General features: G+C 41.3%; 1 protein-coding gene across 3 annotated transcripts in view; it reads right to left on the reverse strand.

Moving 5' to 3' along the window:
- Positions 1-388: 388 nt before the first annotated feature.
- Positions 389-17,086, reverse strand: part of Ap1s3 (adaptor related protein complex 1 subunit sigma 3) — a 63,113-nt gene continuing 46,415 nt past the window's right edge. Inside the window, exons 3-6 of one of the 3 annotated variants that reach the window (XR_007236834.3) lie at positions 16,424-16,532; positions 7,448-7,585; positions 6,180-6,371; positions 389-2,292 (exon numbers count right to left, since the gene is read on the reverse strand). Coding sequence is in view for 1 of the 3 variants with exons in the window: in XM_048459196.3 (XP_048315153.1) it covers positions 2,257-2,292; positions 7,448-7,585; positions 16,424-16,532 (283 nt within the window). In the remaining 2 variants the exon portion in view is untranslated. Of the gene's footprint in view, positions 2,293-6,179; positions 6,375-7,447; positions 7,586-16,423; positions 16,533-17,086 lie in introns of all 3 variants that reach the window. The other 2 variants (XR_007236833.3, XM_048459196.3) reach the window with 2 other exon arrangements.

The raw sequence follows: 17,086 nt of genomic DNA on the forward strand, positions 1-17,086 counted from the left end.
GAAGGGGGTGAGAAAGAGATATTCTCCCGGGAGCCACCACCTTGTGAGGTTCTCATTACTAAATAGCAAGAAATTATTTTCTCTTTTTCCATTTTAATTGTTGTTTTGTATATGTGGGGGGGTTGTTTTGTCTTTTAGAGACAGGGTTTCTCTGTGAAGCCCTGGCTGTTCTGACCAGGCTGGCCTTGAACTCAGAGATCTGCCTGCCTCTGCCTCCCAAGTGCTGGGATTGAAGGCGTGCACCACCATTGCCAAGGGTAGCAAGAAATTCTAAAGGGATTTTTACCAGAAACTAAAATTAAAATTATAAGAACTAAAAGATTGGTGTGTGTGTGTGTATATATATATATATATATATTACATATTTAGTCATGAAATCATACTCAAGTTCATTATCAACATTTTTAACATTTTATTTGGAAGTTTTATACAAATTCAGTATTATTTTTCTTTTCACTTGGTACTTTTCTTAGACTTTTGTAATAATAAAGAAAATATGCATAATTATTTTTCACTAAAGTTCATGTAAGCCATTCCTCAAATCCTTTGAATTTACCCAGTATGTCATATAAATATGATTACTTTCTATGTGTACATCAATAGGAAGAATCCTTGTACAAGATGGACAGTCAAAAGTCTTAATTTCCAGAATATAAGCAGTACATTTTATGGATACCTTCAATCAAAAATACTGAAAAGGAACCAGAAAACTCTGAAATTAAAGAACGTTCATTTTTACAAAATGTTTGAAAAACTGATTCTTACCATTTTTTTTAAGTTAGTGTACAAAACTGAAGTCTGTCTAAACAAAATTGTTCAAAAAGGACAAACATCAACCGACCACCACAATCATATTACTAATCTGAAGATACAACAGCTATTAAAAGTCCACCTCATATGAAAACTGAATTATTGCCTTTAAATAAATGGTTATATTGAGGAATGGGTCTGTTTGACTGTTCTTCCATTCTGGTTTTGACATCATCCCTTAAATATGACTGAGGACATGAACCAAAGGCAACAAACCGTCACGTTCCCTTTTGAGATCTCCCACAGAACCCAAACTCAAGCTCACTATTGTCTTAGGAAAAACATAAGCATCCTAAGCACTCTGATATGGATGGCATCAGACCCTGACACTCACAATGAAAATGCATACCCGAAGCTCCAGACACGGGCGCCGAAAACAAACGCCACACAGCAACTCCCTACTTCATGTCTGAGCACACCTGACTATGCAGAACTTTTGTTTTGGAAGCATGAAGGTGACATGGTCACAATAATAGTGGTCAGCAGAAAATATTTTCCTGGGGAGGAGGAGAGGAAAAAGAAATAGAATGACCTCCCATAAAGGACACAATGAAAATACATGCCCTAAGGAAACCTATTACATTCAGCTTACATTAAAATTATTTGAAGAAGCCTCTCAATTACAAGGATTATTTGGAACATAAGATGTAAAATGGTAGTGTAGATCACAATTATTGATCTAGCTATTCCTTTGTTAGTACTTTGGTAATAATGGGAGATGCTGTAATATTTTATCTCCAGATCTCCTGAAACCATAATAAATAGGTTGCTTGTAGAAAACATAATCTTATTGAAATGTCCCTTATATTCAATTGAAAGTAAAGTAAAAAAAAAAAAAAGAAACCTCAACCTAGCACCTTCTAAGACAACAAAATCATTTATAAAGTTCTATCCCAATTCTGAAGAAAATAAGTTGAATTCAAAACATTAAAGTCATATAAATTGCATCTGACCTGAAATTATAGTAGTATTGAACATATTAAAAAAAAAGTCTGCATCGTGTATGAAATCTGAACTAGTAACGTAAATTTGAATTCATGTACCTTTTAAAAACAATTAGGAAAGGCATTTTTTATATAAAATATACTTTACATTCAAAATTGTGTGTTATCACAAAGTAGTTGTCAGTCTACTGGTAGACTGATCAAATGGCAACAAAAATTATTATATTGCAACTAACATTTGAAATTACGTTTAAAAAAATGCCACAAACATGGCAAATAACTATTCAATCTGCAGCAATTATTTGAAACAACTAGAGCCACAATGAGTACTGATACACAGTATAATACAGATGTAGCAACTATAAATACGCTATGCTAACAACAATCCCTTTAAGTTATTTTTGGCATGGAGCCAGAAGCTGTGTAGAGACTGGATGCAAAGAGTTGCTTATTTGTCGATTCCAAACACGAAGCACTCAGAATCTTCAAGTAGACGGCACAGTTAAAACGTGGGCTTGTTCATGTATTCTTCCATTGTCTGAAAGAGAACAGTGACTTAGAGCAATCTTCCCTTTAAACCATCTGCGTTAAGAGACTATGATTTGTTTTTATTCTGTTGGCTTTTTTCTTTTGCAATGTTGAAAAAAATTCAAAAGCATATATAGACATAACTCTTTGCATTGTACCAAAAGTGGCTACAAGTTTGAATATCATTTATCTACATGTCCACACGGCTGTACATACATCACTTTCAACTGATAAAAGGGTAAGCTTGATCAGGAAGTGGATGTTTGGGAAGAGAGATGCTCAAGAAACAACTGCGGAGACAACATAGTTGATTGAAAGCTGCTGCTGAAATGGCCGTGAGGACCACATGCGGGCACATGTGTTCGAGAAGCTCCAAGTATACACATGTAACACATGCATTGTTTTCTAGGCTGTGCAGAACCTCTTATTTATACCTACAGCCCGGTCAGGAGGGATAAGCATCCTATGACTCTGAAAGCTTTCCACCATGCCTTTGGAAGAGCACGTCTCCAAAACATCCACACCCTCTTTCAGTTACCAAGTTTGCTGCTAAGCCCCAAAGTTCTTTTAAGTGTTTGATAAGACAGGTAGAATTCCACACTGGTATTGCAAACTCCATCCTACTGAACAGATACACATTTTTGAAAAACAATGACCCAGGTTACATCAGTAAGAGAACCATTGGAGGGTGGGGGGGTAGCAAGTTATCCTTTGGCAAAACTTTAAGCCACTGTGAGTCACTCGCAATTTGCTTAGCAATTGACTTTTTTATGATTTATTTATCTTTATTTTATGTGCATTGGTGTGAAGGTGTCAGATCCCCTGGAACTGGATCTTCAGACAGTTGTGAGCTGCCATGTGGGTGCTGGGAATTGAACCCGGGTCTTCTGAAAGAGCAGTCAGTGCTCTTAACCGCTGAGCCATTTCTCCAGGCCAGCAATTGACATTTAATTATGCACCCCAACATGTGTGTGACCATTCAACATCTCAGAAAATATTGGCAGCATGGGCCAAAGAGATCAAGGATAGTGGCCAACAAGATTGTCCAGAGCCACTCAACCTGGAAGTTGCATAGTAGATATCCAGCAAATCAGGTATTTACATTATAATTCATAACAGTAGAAAATAACAGATATGAAGTAGCCACAGAATAATTTTATGGTTGCAGGGGGGGGGGTCATCACAACATGAGAAACTGTATTGAAGGGTTGCAGCATCAGGAAGGTTGAGCACCATTGGTCTAGAGGATACCCATACCAGAAATCAGGGTTTCTACCTGTGTTCCCTGTCTCTTTAGAATTTCAGTGTACCACTGCTGAAATGATTTATGATTAGTCACCCACACTTTTTCTAAAGCTTGTCAGCCTCCTAACTGAGCACTGGTCCAAAGAGGCTCATAACCAAGAACATCTGGCCTGAATCTCCTCTTAAATATTCCATCATTACCTTTTAACTTGACTTGGGTTTCAACACTGACCCCCAGCCTATGTGAATTTTGTAGAGTTTATCCCCATTTAAAAAGATCCAAAGCAAATTAAGTCTAAAATGTATTTAGAGTAAGAGATGACAGCACATTATCAATATTGAAAAGATGATAAAATAAAATCTAGAATAACATATTCCCTTTGTTTGATACTCTTATATTGCTATGGCTATATTGTCTTTGCAGTTAAAATGCCTTACTATTGCAAATTTGAATGGATAGTATGGACACCCTGCCCAACACTTTCTGCAGCCTTGAAGAAGCATGAGATGGTCAAGGACATAAGTGAATACCTCACAGCCTCAAAGGTTCACTGGACTCTGGTTATCCGCCCTATATTAGCATGAGGTGACTCAGGGACTGACCAACCTGCCCTCTCTGAGTCCTGCTATCATAAAGAAATGATGTAAGAATTTGTTGCTTTCTTGAACTTGCACTTAAAAGGGTTGGAACTGACTTAAAACAGTCACATTCTCAAATTTTTGTCTTTCCTTGCCTTCACAAGAGTCAAGCTAGGGTCATATCTTTGGACCCAACTGGAGACTCTCACACCTTGATAAGATGCATTCTGTACCTAATATGCATCCCCTTTCTACTGCATTGTGGGTTTGGTTAATGCTCTGAAGATTGATAAGCGTTGGGGTGCACCAAGCAGTTGTTCATACATCCTCATGGATGAGATGGCCTACGGCTTGGCTCCATGTGACCATCCCTTCCTAACAGGTTATGGTCTGTGAAGACTATTCTCTTCATCTAGTAACCTTGAGAATTACAACCTCTACTCTACAATCTCTATGCTTCTAACTTTATGACATCACCCACCCACATTGCTGTTACTCCCTCTCATATAAGTCATTCCCAGATAATTAGACTTTCAGAATTATCAACATCTAACCTGGATATGCTCAGATTAAGATGGGTACCTGGAGCTTTAAGACTATGGGCCTTATTAAGTATGTGAAATTAACTTTTGTTTCTCTCCCCTAGCCCAAGAAACTTTCATTAGGTGTAATTGAGGGGAAAGTCCTAAGAGCTATTTCATGGTTTTCAGTTGTTCTAAAAGAAGGCAACGTCATAAAGGCCTTCCTTAGCCCCTAGTAACTACAAATGTGTACTTAGAGCTGAACTCAAAGCGTGGGAACCCACAGAAGAGGATCCAGTCCACCTTGACTAAAGGTCAGAGTCAGACCTGTTCTTGCTCCTTCATGACGTTATATGACAGGAGGTTTGACCTAAGGTGTGGCTACTGACAGGATGTTTTGACCTAGAGTGTGGTTACTTGGTGTTTTGGGTACTAAAAATGTAATTACTTTGTTACTTCCTTGTATCATCGTAAAGAAGTCTCTTGCCTTCCCCTTCCTCTTTGGATTGGAGTATATAAAGCCTATGAAAAAAAATATGAGGCAAAACTCATTATTTACTAGATGCCCTCCCGACTCTATCAGTTGTCTCTTGTCTATTTTCCTTATTCCTCACACTTCCCTCCAAACAGGGACGAAGAAGCTGGGCAGGATCCAGTAGTTATCACCTGGGCATGGGATATGGCAAATGGTGTCCAACGTGGGGCTCGTGGCAGGTCAGGAATAAAGGAGCATTCCTTCCCCTTTATGCAATTTGAACATTTTCTCCTATATATTCTGTACTTTGTGAAGCAGACCAGACATGCAAAGTTGACTCCTCAACAGGTTCTCCCAAATGTTCACGGATGTCACTGGAAGGGGTACTGGGGCCCACAAGGATACTAGCAACACTGCGGGATTTGGCAGGCTCTGTTCATTCAACAAGGGCCATTTAAGGACAGTCACAATTTTGCCTGATCATTGGGGTACAGAACTTCACACAGGGCATCTAACTCTACCAGTTCACACTGTCTTCTCAGTCATCAGGAACACGGGCCAACCAATTAGTGCTTTCCTGTGAAAGGGCTCACTTCTTGAAATGCCTGCTTCCAAGATTTAAGTGGAACGAGGAACACAGATCCACTGAAAGTTCTTAAAGCCTATTTCCTGCAGTCAGGGAACTTCGAAATAACTCAGGTGTGTCTTGGCCTCAATTCAGGAAGCTTTAGCTACTGAAGTATCAAAGACCCTGTGAAAGGTCTGCCTCTCCTATAAGAAGCTTCTATCTTAAAGACAAAGAGCAGAGTCTTAGGAATAACCCCCACTTCCTACTCCCTATTCTCCACCCCAGCATATTTTAATAAGCGTTCTTTCACAAGTTATTTACAAGTACTGATTTCTTCAGTGCCTCATAAAATCCTGTTTTGTGACATTTGTAAGGAGTCAAGTAAGATTCAATGAGGTTTAATGCATTTTTTCAAGGGGATAATACCTCTAGCAATGAATGCATTGACCTAACAGGCACCCAGAGCTGCTTGTGGGAACCCACCCTTGTCTTTCTTCATGTCCACTCACCTGAGGATGGAGTCCCTCCATGGGCAGGAGTAAGTAATCAGCTCAAAGTATTGCCAAGACAGTTGCTGGGAAATCATGCCTAATGTCTTATTAACTTAATCAGTCTCTTATTTCCAAATAGCAGGAAGAATGGCTTTAGTACCAATTTTAAAAGGGTGTTTTACAATTCTTGAAATCCTCTTGACTCTTGACCTGCTGTTATGAAAACAGGAAGATGGAAAGACCCACTGAGGCCGGGTGTGGTGCACACCTGTCATCCCAGCACTTGGGAGGTAGAGGCAGAATAATAGTGAATTTAAAGCCAGCCTGGGTTACACTGTAAGACTCTGTCCAAAAAAACAAACACACACACAGCGGAGAATGGGGGCAACAGGGAGAAAAGAGAGGGAAGGAAGGAAGACCCACTGATATTCTGGGAGGCCAGGACAGAATCTAAGCACCCAAAAATGAGCTTGGTTTAGGACTGCTCAGAACTACCTCATTTTAGAAGGCAAAGGTCAGTGAAACACGGTGTTCTTTTCCAGTGTCCTGGAAGAGGTTAATGTAGGTTATATTACCCTACTAGGTCAGATTCAAATCTGGGATGCTTCTAAAAAGAAAAGTCCCTGGATATTATAGGAGGCAATGAGTCAGGAGCAGCGCCAAGCACAGGTTTCAGGATCCATTTATACCTCAGCAACCCAGCCATAAGTGCTCCTGATTCATTTACACAAACAAGAGCACATAGACCTAGGGCCTTCCCAAGAGGCAGGAAACTTCAATTAAAATGACAAATGCCATCTATGATAACACAGCTCTAATATTCCTAGCAAATGAAATAACTGTGTACTGCTGTGCCTCCTTCCCAGGGCAGAGCAGATATTTTAATGAAAGTCTTTTTATACATCTCCTAAAATTACGTTTGCAAAGAATAGCTAGTTCCAAGCATTTGATACCCCTAAGAGGGTAAGATATTTTCAGACCCTGAAGCTCAGCCAGACAGGACAAGCAAAGACTCAGGACTAAACCGCAAGGGTCCACAGCTCTATTTCATATTTATTAACTACAGAAACGAGCAGGGCAGTTCACCTCCCGAGTCTCTGTTCACTCACAAGAAAACAGCCTGAGACCTGGTTAGAATTGCTGAAAGAACTGAGCAAACTAACACGTGAGCATTGTTTAAAGTAGAAGCTATGCCCAGCAAAACATGCGGGTGTAGTAATCAGAGTTATATTAAAATTAGTGCTGGAATCAACATCCTCTTTCCCAGGAATAAAAGCTATACTCACCTCCTGTAACATATCAGAGTCTTCAATGGCCTTGACTGCCGTTTTCTTGGATGTTTCCTGAATTTCTCCACCTATTATAAATTCATCAAGGATAAAATACGCCTTTTCAAAGTTAAAGATAATATCCAGCTCACAGACCTGGTAAGGAGAAAAAAATAATAAACGTTTTGATAAATTTGGAGTAGAATCAGGAAAGCGTCTGCCACTGTCTCCAACTCTCCCAACATTGCCACTCAAGTGGTAATCAAACATAAAACACCACATGGCATTTTAAGGACAGAAAGACAGAAGAGGAGAATCCCAGACCTTTAGAAAACGTAAAACCAAATCCTGTTAAAGCAGAGCATGTCTTTAGAAAGTAAGATCTGTAGTGGTTTGAAAGGGAAATGTCCCCCACAGGCTCAAGTATTTGAACACGTAGTCACCAGCTGGTGGTGCCTGGGGAGGTTATACATCCTTTGTGGGGTCCAGTCTTGGGGGGCAGGCTTCAAGGGTTGATACCCTCATCCCTCTTCCGGTTCATAGACACTCTCTTTATCTCTGCTTCCTGTGTGAGGTTGAGATGTGACCCACCACCTGCTAACACACCTCCCTGTCATTATGGACCCCTCCTCTGGATCTGTAAGCCAAATAAACTCCCCCTTAATGTGCTCCTTTGGCCATAGTATTTCATCACAGTCATCGGAAAGTAACTAATATAATGTTCTGAGAAAATATGAGACTCCGTCGGGGAGTGAGGCTTCTAGGCTCCTGTGTCCACAGGCACACACAGAAGCTGGGTGCCTGCTGCTTTTTAAGTAGAAGAACCGAGCCTCAATTCTCCTGCACTCAGGTTTAAAGATCTTGGCTGTTAGGCCAGTGAGCTGCAAATTTCCAAATTCCCCTGTTAAACCTCTGAAAACTCTTCCTGAAGGCCAGGCCCCTGCACCTTCCGGGTCAGTAGGTCTGGATCGGGTCCAAACACCTGTGAGGCCAGCATATTCCCACGATACTGAAGGCCTCTAGTTAGTGGAACAGCACATTAACCAGGGTCAAAGATCGAGAGGGACTGGCAGGCGTCACTGTGAAAGTGAAGCAAGTGGCAAAGCTATCCCCATGATATAAACGCCTCAACCAGGGAGTCCTGTTTCTGTTGGCGTCCTCACTGCTTACCCCACAGCGCACTGAAAACTGACTCCTCCTGCATTCAGACCTTACCTGCCCAAACAAAATTGCTTTCCTTAAGCCACCTAGCTAAAAGCCCCTCACTTCTCCCTCAAACTCCCCTCAGTAGCAACTAATAGGCCTGCCAATTTGTTTCTTAGAAATTTTTCTCCCTTGATGTCGGCAAAGCCATTTAATATCTGTGGGTCTCCTCTGACTCAGATGATGATTCTCGGACTTTCTGGATGATTCTGTTTTACCCCTCCCCACTAACTTGGACTTGGTTGGTAAGTACTTATTGATCTGCCAACAAAGCTCAAGGAAAAAAGTACTTGCTTCCAAGTCCTGGACCTTGAGTTTGATCACCAAGACCCACATGGTGAACCTATTCCCACAAGCTGGACTCCCAACGCTACACACATGCACTAGCAAACATAACCAAGTAAGTGACTATATATAATTTCAGAAAATACTGTTCTGAAGAAGTATTTATGGAGTATCAGTTTGCAGAATGGCAATGTGTCCATCACATGTAGCATTTCTTCTTAAATAATGGCATTCTTCAGCACAGCGCCTTCACATTGCAATACACATCGTCTTCTAGACAAACTCACTGGCTCTCACAGTGACAGCTCCCTTCTCTCATTCATCTCCATCTACTTGTTCCATCTTCTTGATGTGGTCACCAATCCCTATTGGTTCTTACATTCAAACAGCACACTTCTCATTTCTCTACTTCATAGCCGCTCTAGCCTGCAAAGGGTGCAGCAAACAAGACCAATCCCCATTTGCCCAGTATTTTCACCCACTGACTACACATGTCTGTCTTCTTGGGCGTTCTTAGTTCCACATCACCAAGTCCAAAATTGATCTCAAAAATATTTTTTTAAAAAATGATTTATTTATTTTTATTTTATGTGCGTTGGTGTTTTGCCTGCATGCGTATCTGTGTAAGGTAACAGATCTTAGAGTTAGAGACAGTTGTTAACTGCCATGCAGATGATGGAAAGTGAACCTGGGTCCTCTGGAAGAGCAGTTAGCACCCTTAGCCATGAACTCAAACATATTCTTCCTTCCTTTAGTCTCTATTTTGCTTAGTAACTTCTTTCTTATTATTTTCTCTAACTCATGTGAGAGTTCACTTATCCCCCCCAACACACACACACACACACACACACATACACACACACACACACGCACACACACACTCATTCTTCTTGTACTGGCAAGTTTTATGTTAACTAGACACAAGTTAGAGTCATCAGAGAGAAAGGATCCTCATATAAAGGAAATACCTTTATATGATTAGGCTATAGGCGAGCCTATAGGGTATTTCCTTAATTAGTGATTGATGGGCTGATGATTCTGGATTCTATAAGAAAGCAGGCTGTGCAAACTACAAGGAACAATAAGCACCCCTCCAAAACTTCTGCATCAGCTCCTGCCTCCAGGTGCCTGCCTTGCTTGAGTTCCTGTCCTGGCTTCCATTGATGATGAACTGTGATGTGGAAGTATAAGCTGAATAAACCCTTTCCTCATCAAGCTTCTTTGGCCGTGATGTTTCATCACAGCAATACTAACCCTAATTAAGACATCTTTTCTTCCCTTGGTCCTGATGTGTTTCCTTGGTTACCAATCCTATTGATTGTACCATCTAAATAGAGCACTAGTCTCCCATGCCTCCACTTTGCAGCTGCTCTGGCCTGTAACCCCTCCTATTGGGTTTACAGTAATGATCTTTTAGGTAATCTCTTTGCCCATTCAAGACCACAGTCAGTCTCACACTTTGCTAACATGTTGTTCTCATTCCTCTTTTTGTGAGGTCTAGGTTTTAAGAGAAACTTCATCTTTATCACCTGCCGCAGTCACACAAGCTACCAGCTCACTATGTTCTTTCATGCCCTTACCCTGGCACATGCCAGTAAGAATTGAACTGCTATACAGAATTCTCAATGCAGAAATAATGCCTGAAAATCCCCACCTAAGATAAGCACAATGTAAAAACAGATAATAAGGCCGGGTATGGAGGCACACACCTTTAATTCCAGCACTTAAAAGACAGGCAGGTGGATCTCTGTGAGTTTGAGGCCAGCCTGGTCTACAGAGTGAGTTCTAAGACAGTCAGAGCTCAACAAACCAAATCAACCAAACAACAAAATAATGAACAATGCATAGACAAAGCAAGAAGAGGGGGCATTATAGATGTCTAGGAATAAGTATAATGTCAAGGAGTCAGAGAAAGGCAAACTGAATCCGTACTCACCAGGAAATTAAATGAAAATATCCATTGCTGGTGATGGCATGAATAAGTACATACCCTCACTGTCAATGAATTTATAAAGCTTGTATGCCATTTTTGGTTGCCTGGTTAAATTTTAAATGCAAAAATGCTGGCATTCACTTCTGGTAAGATGGATCAGTTGGTAAAAGCACTTGTGAGAGAAGCCTGATTTTAGCAGGCCCTGACCTCAAAAGCCCCCAGGCCTTAGCACAACTGACCCCATGATGAAAGCATCATTCAGGCCATAAAACTCAGCACGAAGACCTAAGCTATCACACTACACAGTTCTAGGAAAGTCTCTAGATGTACTAACCTTGTTTTTTAGCTTCTATACTTCCACTTCTGGCTAGCTGTTCTTGCTAACTGAAGCATGTCAACACTAGACATGGTTCTTGTGCTCACCTTGAGAAAGGCTTGGTGCTGCCAGCTAACAAAGACTTTCTATTGGCAGTCTTCTCTGGGGACCCCCTACAATACTGACAACCTGGGTTTGATGCACAGAGGGCATGGAAAGATAAAAGGAATGCCACAAAGTTGTCTTCTGACTTGCACATGTGCAATGCAGCTTGCATGCAATGGTATACACACACAGACACACACACTCACATATGCATGCGTACCCACACGCGCATCATGCACATAATGCCAAACAACAAATAAGTATTTTTTTAGTTTCTGGACTCAACAGTTCAATAAGGGGCTTAGCCTCATGATACTAAAATCAATGTCCAATAAGACATATAAGCAACAATCATTATGTTTATTATATATCATTTATAAAAATAATTGGGAACAACCCAAAGTCCACTCAAGGGAACTGTTTAAACAATGTATGTACAGCCAGGCACCAGTGGCGTGCATCTTTAACCCCAGCACTCAGGAGGCAAAGGCAAAGGATCTGTGAGTTCGAGACCAACCTGGTTTACAAGAGCTAGTTCTAGGACAGGCTCCAAAGCTACAGAGAATCCCTGTCTTGAAAAACAAAACAAAACAAAACAATGTATATACATATCTACAATGGCACAGGAATTCTGTGTACAATTGGGAAAGAATAAGATACTTTTACATGGAAAATGTGGGGGAAAAAATCTCTAACAGGCTTGTAAGGAGAATAATAAAGTTATATAAAAATATACATGCAGCAATCCATTTGTTTAAGTTTAAAAGATTCTATGTAGAGAAGGGTATGAAAATGCATTTTTCTAATTTTGAACAATAACACTAAACAGAAAGAAATTACAGTAAATTAGATATCCATGCACAAGAACAAAAGAACCAGAAGAGCCAGTTACCAGCGGTCAGGAGAGGTAGAAGCCAGGAGCGACAGCAGAGAGACCTCAGCATTCAAGGCTGGTATAGACTAGAAATCCAAGACAGACAGGCGCCTCATTAGGACAGAGCATCAACAGAGTCCTGTCCAGCAGACCCAACAAACATTTTGCGAATTCACTAGGAGTGTCTCAAGGCCTACTGTGAGCAGTCACACATCCCCAGACCTGTGACTCCTTTAACAGGCCCGGGGCAATCAATTTACCGTGTGAAACTAGGTCCGATTCTGCAAGGAGGTGTGCAGAATCGGACACACACAATCACAGAGACTGTTGGCAATGAGCAAGTACTTCATACCACTCCCAAGTGCTACTCTACAGCCCAGCTCCATCTAAACCGAAGAAGGGATGACAACCTGCAGAACAGGGGTGAAAGTCACGCTCTATTGGCTCTTTCTTGAATACTTATAAATTCCACCTAAGGTCTGTCCCGGCAAAAAAGAACTATTTCTTTGACACTCAGTGACCACAGAGTTGTATGTGGCATCATCCTTCATAGTCCTTGCTAATAAACATGAAACATTCCTTTGATTTCCCCCCATGTATGTAGATTCCGGCACACATCTAACAAATGGCAGAAAATGCCTATTTTACTTTATCTTTCACTTCCTAATATCTGTGTGTTACTACAGTGTGGCTTAAAGCTCTCCTCTCACAGCCAGTGTGCACTACACTGATAATGCTTCTGACATTTCAGCAACGAAATCCCTTTGGGTGGAGTCTAAGAAGCAGCTGTCCTTGAACTCTAAAGTAAATACAAGACATTTCGAGTTACACAAAGGTAATGTTTCGGATAATAAGAGCTACCGCAAAGCTACAGGAAAACAATATGTAAGTAGCAATCAAGAATTTATATATCTTTGCTGCTTATTGTATTTGACCCTCACAGTCACCCGTGACCTAACAAAGTAGATATTTTTATCTCCCGTTCCAGTGTCGTATCCTCAACAGTGAAATGGAGATAGGTGGTAGGCCTGAAATCTTGGGTCTAGTTACTGTGTGAGCAGACACCAGGATCAAGACCCTGCATGCTCTTCCTCTAACAACAGAAAAACTCCCTAGGTCAAATTCAAAAGCTGTCTGGAACAGCAGCATCCACACATTCAGAATACATCAATCAACATTCATGCTGCAATGCAGAATGGAAATATGGCAGGTGTCTAAATTCCTTATCTACTGGGAGACCCCAAAGCATTTCTTCTTAGCATCTATAAATTGGGGTTAATGCTACTTACTGAAGATTGAAAGATTAACTACACAATCCTTGGTAATCTCCTCAGAATTGAAAAGTACGATGAGACACATCACTCAAATTAGTAACCAGAGATCTTGAGTTTTATCTGCCTTCAAAATACTATATCTCCAAGATGTAAGTTTCCCCTTGCATAATCTAAGGGCAGGATTCAGAGAGATCTTTGGTATTAACATGAGAGGAAGATAAATCCAAAGAGTAATGAAATGTTGCTGAGACAATGACAACGAAAATCAGTTCTAGAAGCTTTGGGTCATCACTGTTAATTAATAAGAATTGAACCCCTACTGGGCATGGAGCCCTGGAGTGCTCTTAGTTTAATGAAAGAGTCACTGAATGTTTTAGTGAATTAAAATTTTGATTCATGACAAAGATAGCGCTTCTATAGGTGTGCCAGAATTGGACGGAGAGCCAAAGCTAGACAGGCAGCTATTCCTTGTGTGGAGGTCATCCAGATTCTCCTCAGTGATGCGCTTTGACATATCTGATTGACTTTCAGGTAGGCAACAGAGAGATCAAAATTCAGCCTCCAGTTACAGGACCAAAGTTGGCTTAATCCACAGAAACAGAACAGGTCAAACTGGAGTTCAGAAATAAAGAAGAGAAAGCAGGTCATATGAAAGTTCAGACTTCAAGAAACGCCTCCAGAGCAAAAGACCACATGCAAAGTTCATTTCAAAGGAAGGCACCAAAAATATCAGCATTTATTAGAATACAAGAAAGCAGAAAGTTAAATATTTCTGTGTTTTAAAAAGTACTACTTAGGAAAAAGAAATAAATTTAGAGAGGCAGGAGCAGAAAGAGAACTTGATGTCACTGTCTTATTATTCCTAAATACTGGCAATAACTGAAATCTCCCAAGCAACGTGTTATCTCTCACAACATCATTTACAGAGGAAAGAAGAAGGAAAATAGGGGAGAAAATTCAATTAGGAACCCATCCAATACTTGCTATTGTGAAGACTGTTGAAAAAAAAAGGAAAAAAGAAAACAAAGAAAGGAAAGGGGGTTAGGGAGCATGCAAGAACCACCAGTGATGAAAATGTCACCTCCTTCAATTACACAGAAAGATGTTAAAAGCTCTTCTGAAGCCAGGCAGTGGTGGTACACACCTTTAATCCCAGGACCCCCAAGAGGCAGAGATTGGAGGATCTCTGAGTTCGAAGACAGCCTGATCTACAAGAGATAGTTCCAGGACAGGCTCCAAAGCTACAGAGAATCCTTGTCTCAAAAAACAAAACAAAAACAAATCAAACAATATAAAAACAACTCTTCTAGAAGCAGATTCTCCCAGCATCACTGGATAAACTTCCACTGACTAAGGGAAGGAGCAGAGAACATGGCTGAAGGAACCTTTTTCAGATCTGATTGTTTTCTTTCCCACAACAGTATATTTTATTGGTGTCTCTACAGCATTTGCTAAAACCTGACCCCGAGGTATTGACAGTGGCAGGGGTGGGAGAGGCCAGAGGTCTTGACCTCCGGGAAGAGCCAGGTTTGCTTTCAGGTACCTTTTGCACCAGGTGGAATGCTATGCCCTGAGCTATTGCATAACCTGGAATGCTGACAGAGACAGGTGCACAGACGAACGAACACAGCAAGGGCGGAGGAGTGGTGAGTTGTCACTATTTGAAAGTTTAAATTAGAGCTGGGGAAGTGTGGAGTTTTTCCTGATAGAGAAGGGAAAGTGATGGGCAGTAATGCCCCACCTAGGTCTGTACTTTTAAAAAAAGATGCTCACCAATAGGCCAAGCAGAAAAGCAAAAAAAAGAGTTTAAGGGTAGAAATGGACAAATAAGAAGCTAGATGTAAGATCCCAAGTAATTCCACTACAACAGTGAGAGGGAGATGGAGGAGATGAGGTTTAGGTTTAAACTGAAGAGTCAGGTAGGCTCTAGTAGCAAGCAAAGAAAAGCAAAAGAACTCTATCTTTTTGTACTGCAGAGTTCTGAGACAACAAAGTCCAACCACCAGAAAGAGCAGGTTTGCCAGAGACAGGCATAGTACTTGGTCATAAGAAGATTGGGGAAGACCATCACCAGGTAAGCAAAGAAGAGCGAGCAAGAAAGAAATCACCTAGCAGTAGAGTCTGAGAGAAAGAATCCACAGACACACTAGGCAGGTGGGAAGAGGGGCACAGCATCTAGAGGATCAGAAGAGGAGGGCGAGCTTAGGGGAAGAAGAAAACCAAGGAAGGGCCTCCACATACACAGGCCAAGACCCAGCAGAAAGCAATGGCATGGCATAAAGCGCGCTTGCGCGGTGAGGGCGGGGGGGGGGGGGGGGGGGGGGGGGTACTAAAAGGATGACTACGGATCCAGTGCTGCAGAGGGGCAAAGCAGGCAAAGACTTGAGACGTTAGTGGCGCAGAGCAGTATGGAGGGCTCAATGGTAACCCTGCAACCTCCTTGGAGTGGTAAGATGGGGCCCTCCTGCAAGCTGGCACAGACTGAATAGGCTTTGAAGATGGGAGCAGCTGTGAGAGATCGCTGCATCTGTTATGTAAATAAATGCAAATGAGATTGTGGACTAGCGGAGTGAAAAGATTGCGGCCTTTTGTTTGTTTGGGTTGGTGGTGGGGTGTCCTTGTTGTTTTTCCTTCAGTACTAATGATACTGTAACTTTAAACAATGCCAAAGAAGGAACAAAATGTCAAAACAGAAAAGAAAGGGCAAAGCCAATGAGGAATAAGGGACAGAGATCACTCACAATTAAATTCAAGCTTCCTGAACCAAGGTCTTCGATGTATTTGTAATCTGAAGGTAAAGATATCCCCGCATCTTTTGAGTGATTCACTTACTAAGAAAAGCCGGTAGGGAGGAATCCTGTAATCCTGAACCAAGGTGGGCCAACACCACCCTTGGTGCAATGCAATGGATAGTTTAGACTTGAAAAAGAGAAGAGGAATACAAGAGATGAGCAGAAGCCAGAACCAAGATGGATAGGCTCTAGAGGGCCGGAAGGACACTTACATTTCCAAAGTACTTGTCCAGCAACTCCACATAACGATGTACAATCTCTAGTGTCAAGAGCTCATTGTCCTGATTTTCTATTGCACAGCAAAAATATAAACTAGCATACCTTGAAAAGAAAAAAATAAGGAAAGGCAAAATTGAATGAGACAATAAACAAGCTTAAGTGGGTTTTCTCAATGGGTGTGCAGCCTCCTGCTCTCTCTCTTGAGATTCTCCCCATACAAGGATAAAATTCATTGCTCATGGCATGCAGTGCACTCCTCAAATATAAACCAGAATACATAAAGATGCCGCAGCGGTTAATTACTTCATTAATCACAAGAGAGGCTCTCAACAGAATTTCACCTTGAAGAGCTACAATCAGAGGGATGGTATCCTTTCGTCCACGATAATTAGGGTGTTTGCTCGCGCCCCTTTCCAGTTTGTAAATCACCTCCTTTAATATACAAGCCTTCAGCAACACTCTCAGGGGCACACGCTACCATATCTGGCTTCACATGGTGATTCGTTCTGTGCCAAACCTCCGAACCTATAGAAGCTGCTTTGCTAAAGCCCTTCCTAGCAGTGGACTCTACTATCAGACCCTACATGCCACAGAAAGAGAGCATTTCGTGTGAATTTTCCGTTTTGGAAACCATAGTTTAATAGAGGACATGAGAT

This window comes from Myodes glareolus, chromosome 1 (assembly GCF_982192425.1).
Source record: "Myodes glareolus chromosome 1, mMyoGla1.1, whole genome shotgun sequence".
NCBI classification, from domain to species: Eukaryota; Metazoa; Chordata; class Mammalia; order Rodentia; family Cricetidae; genus Myodes; species Myodes glareolus.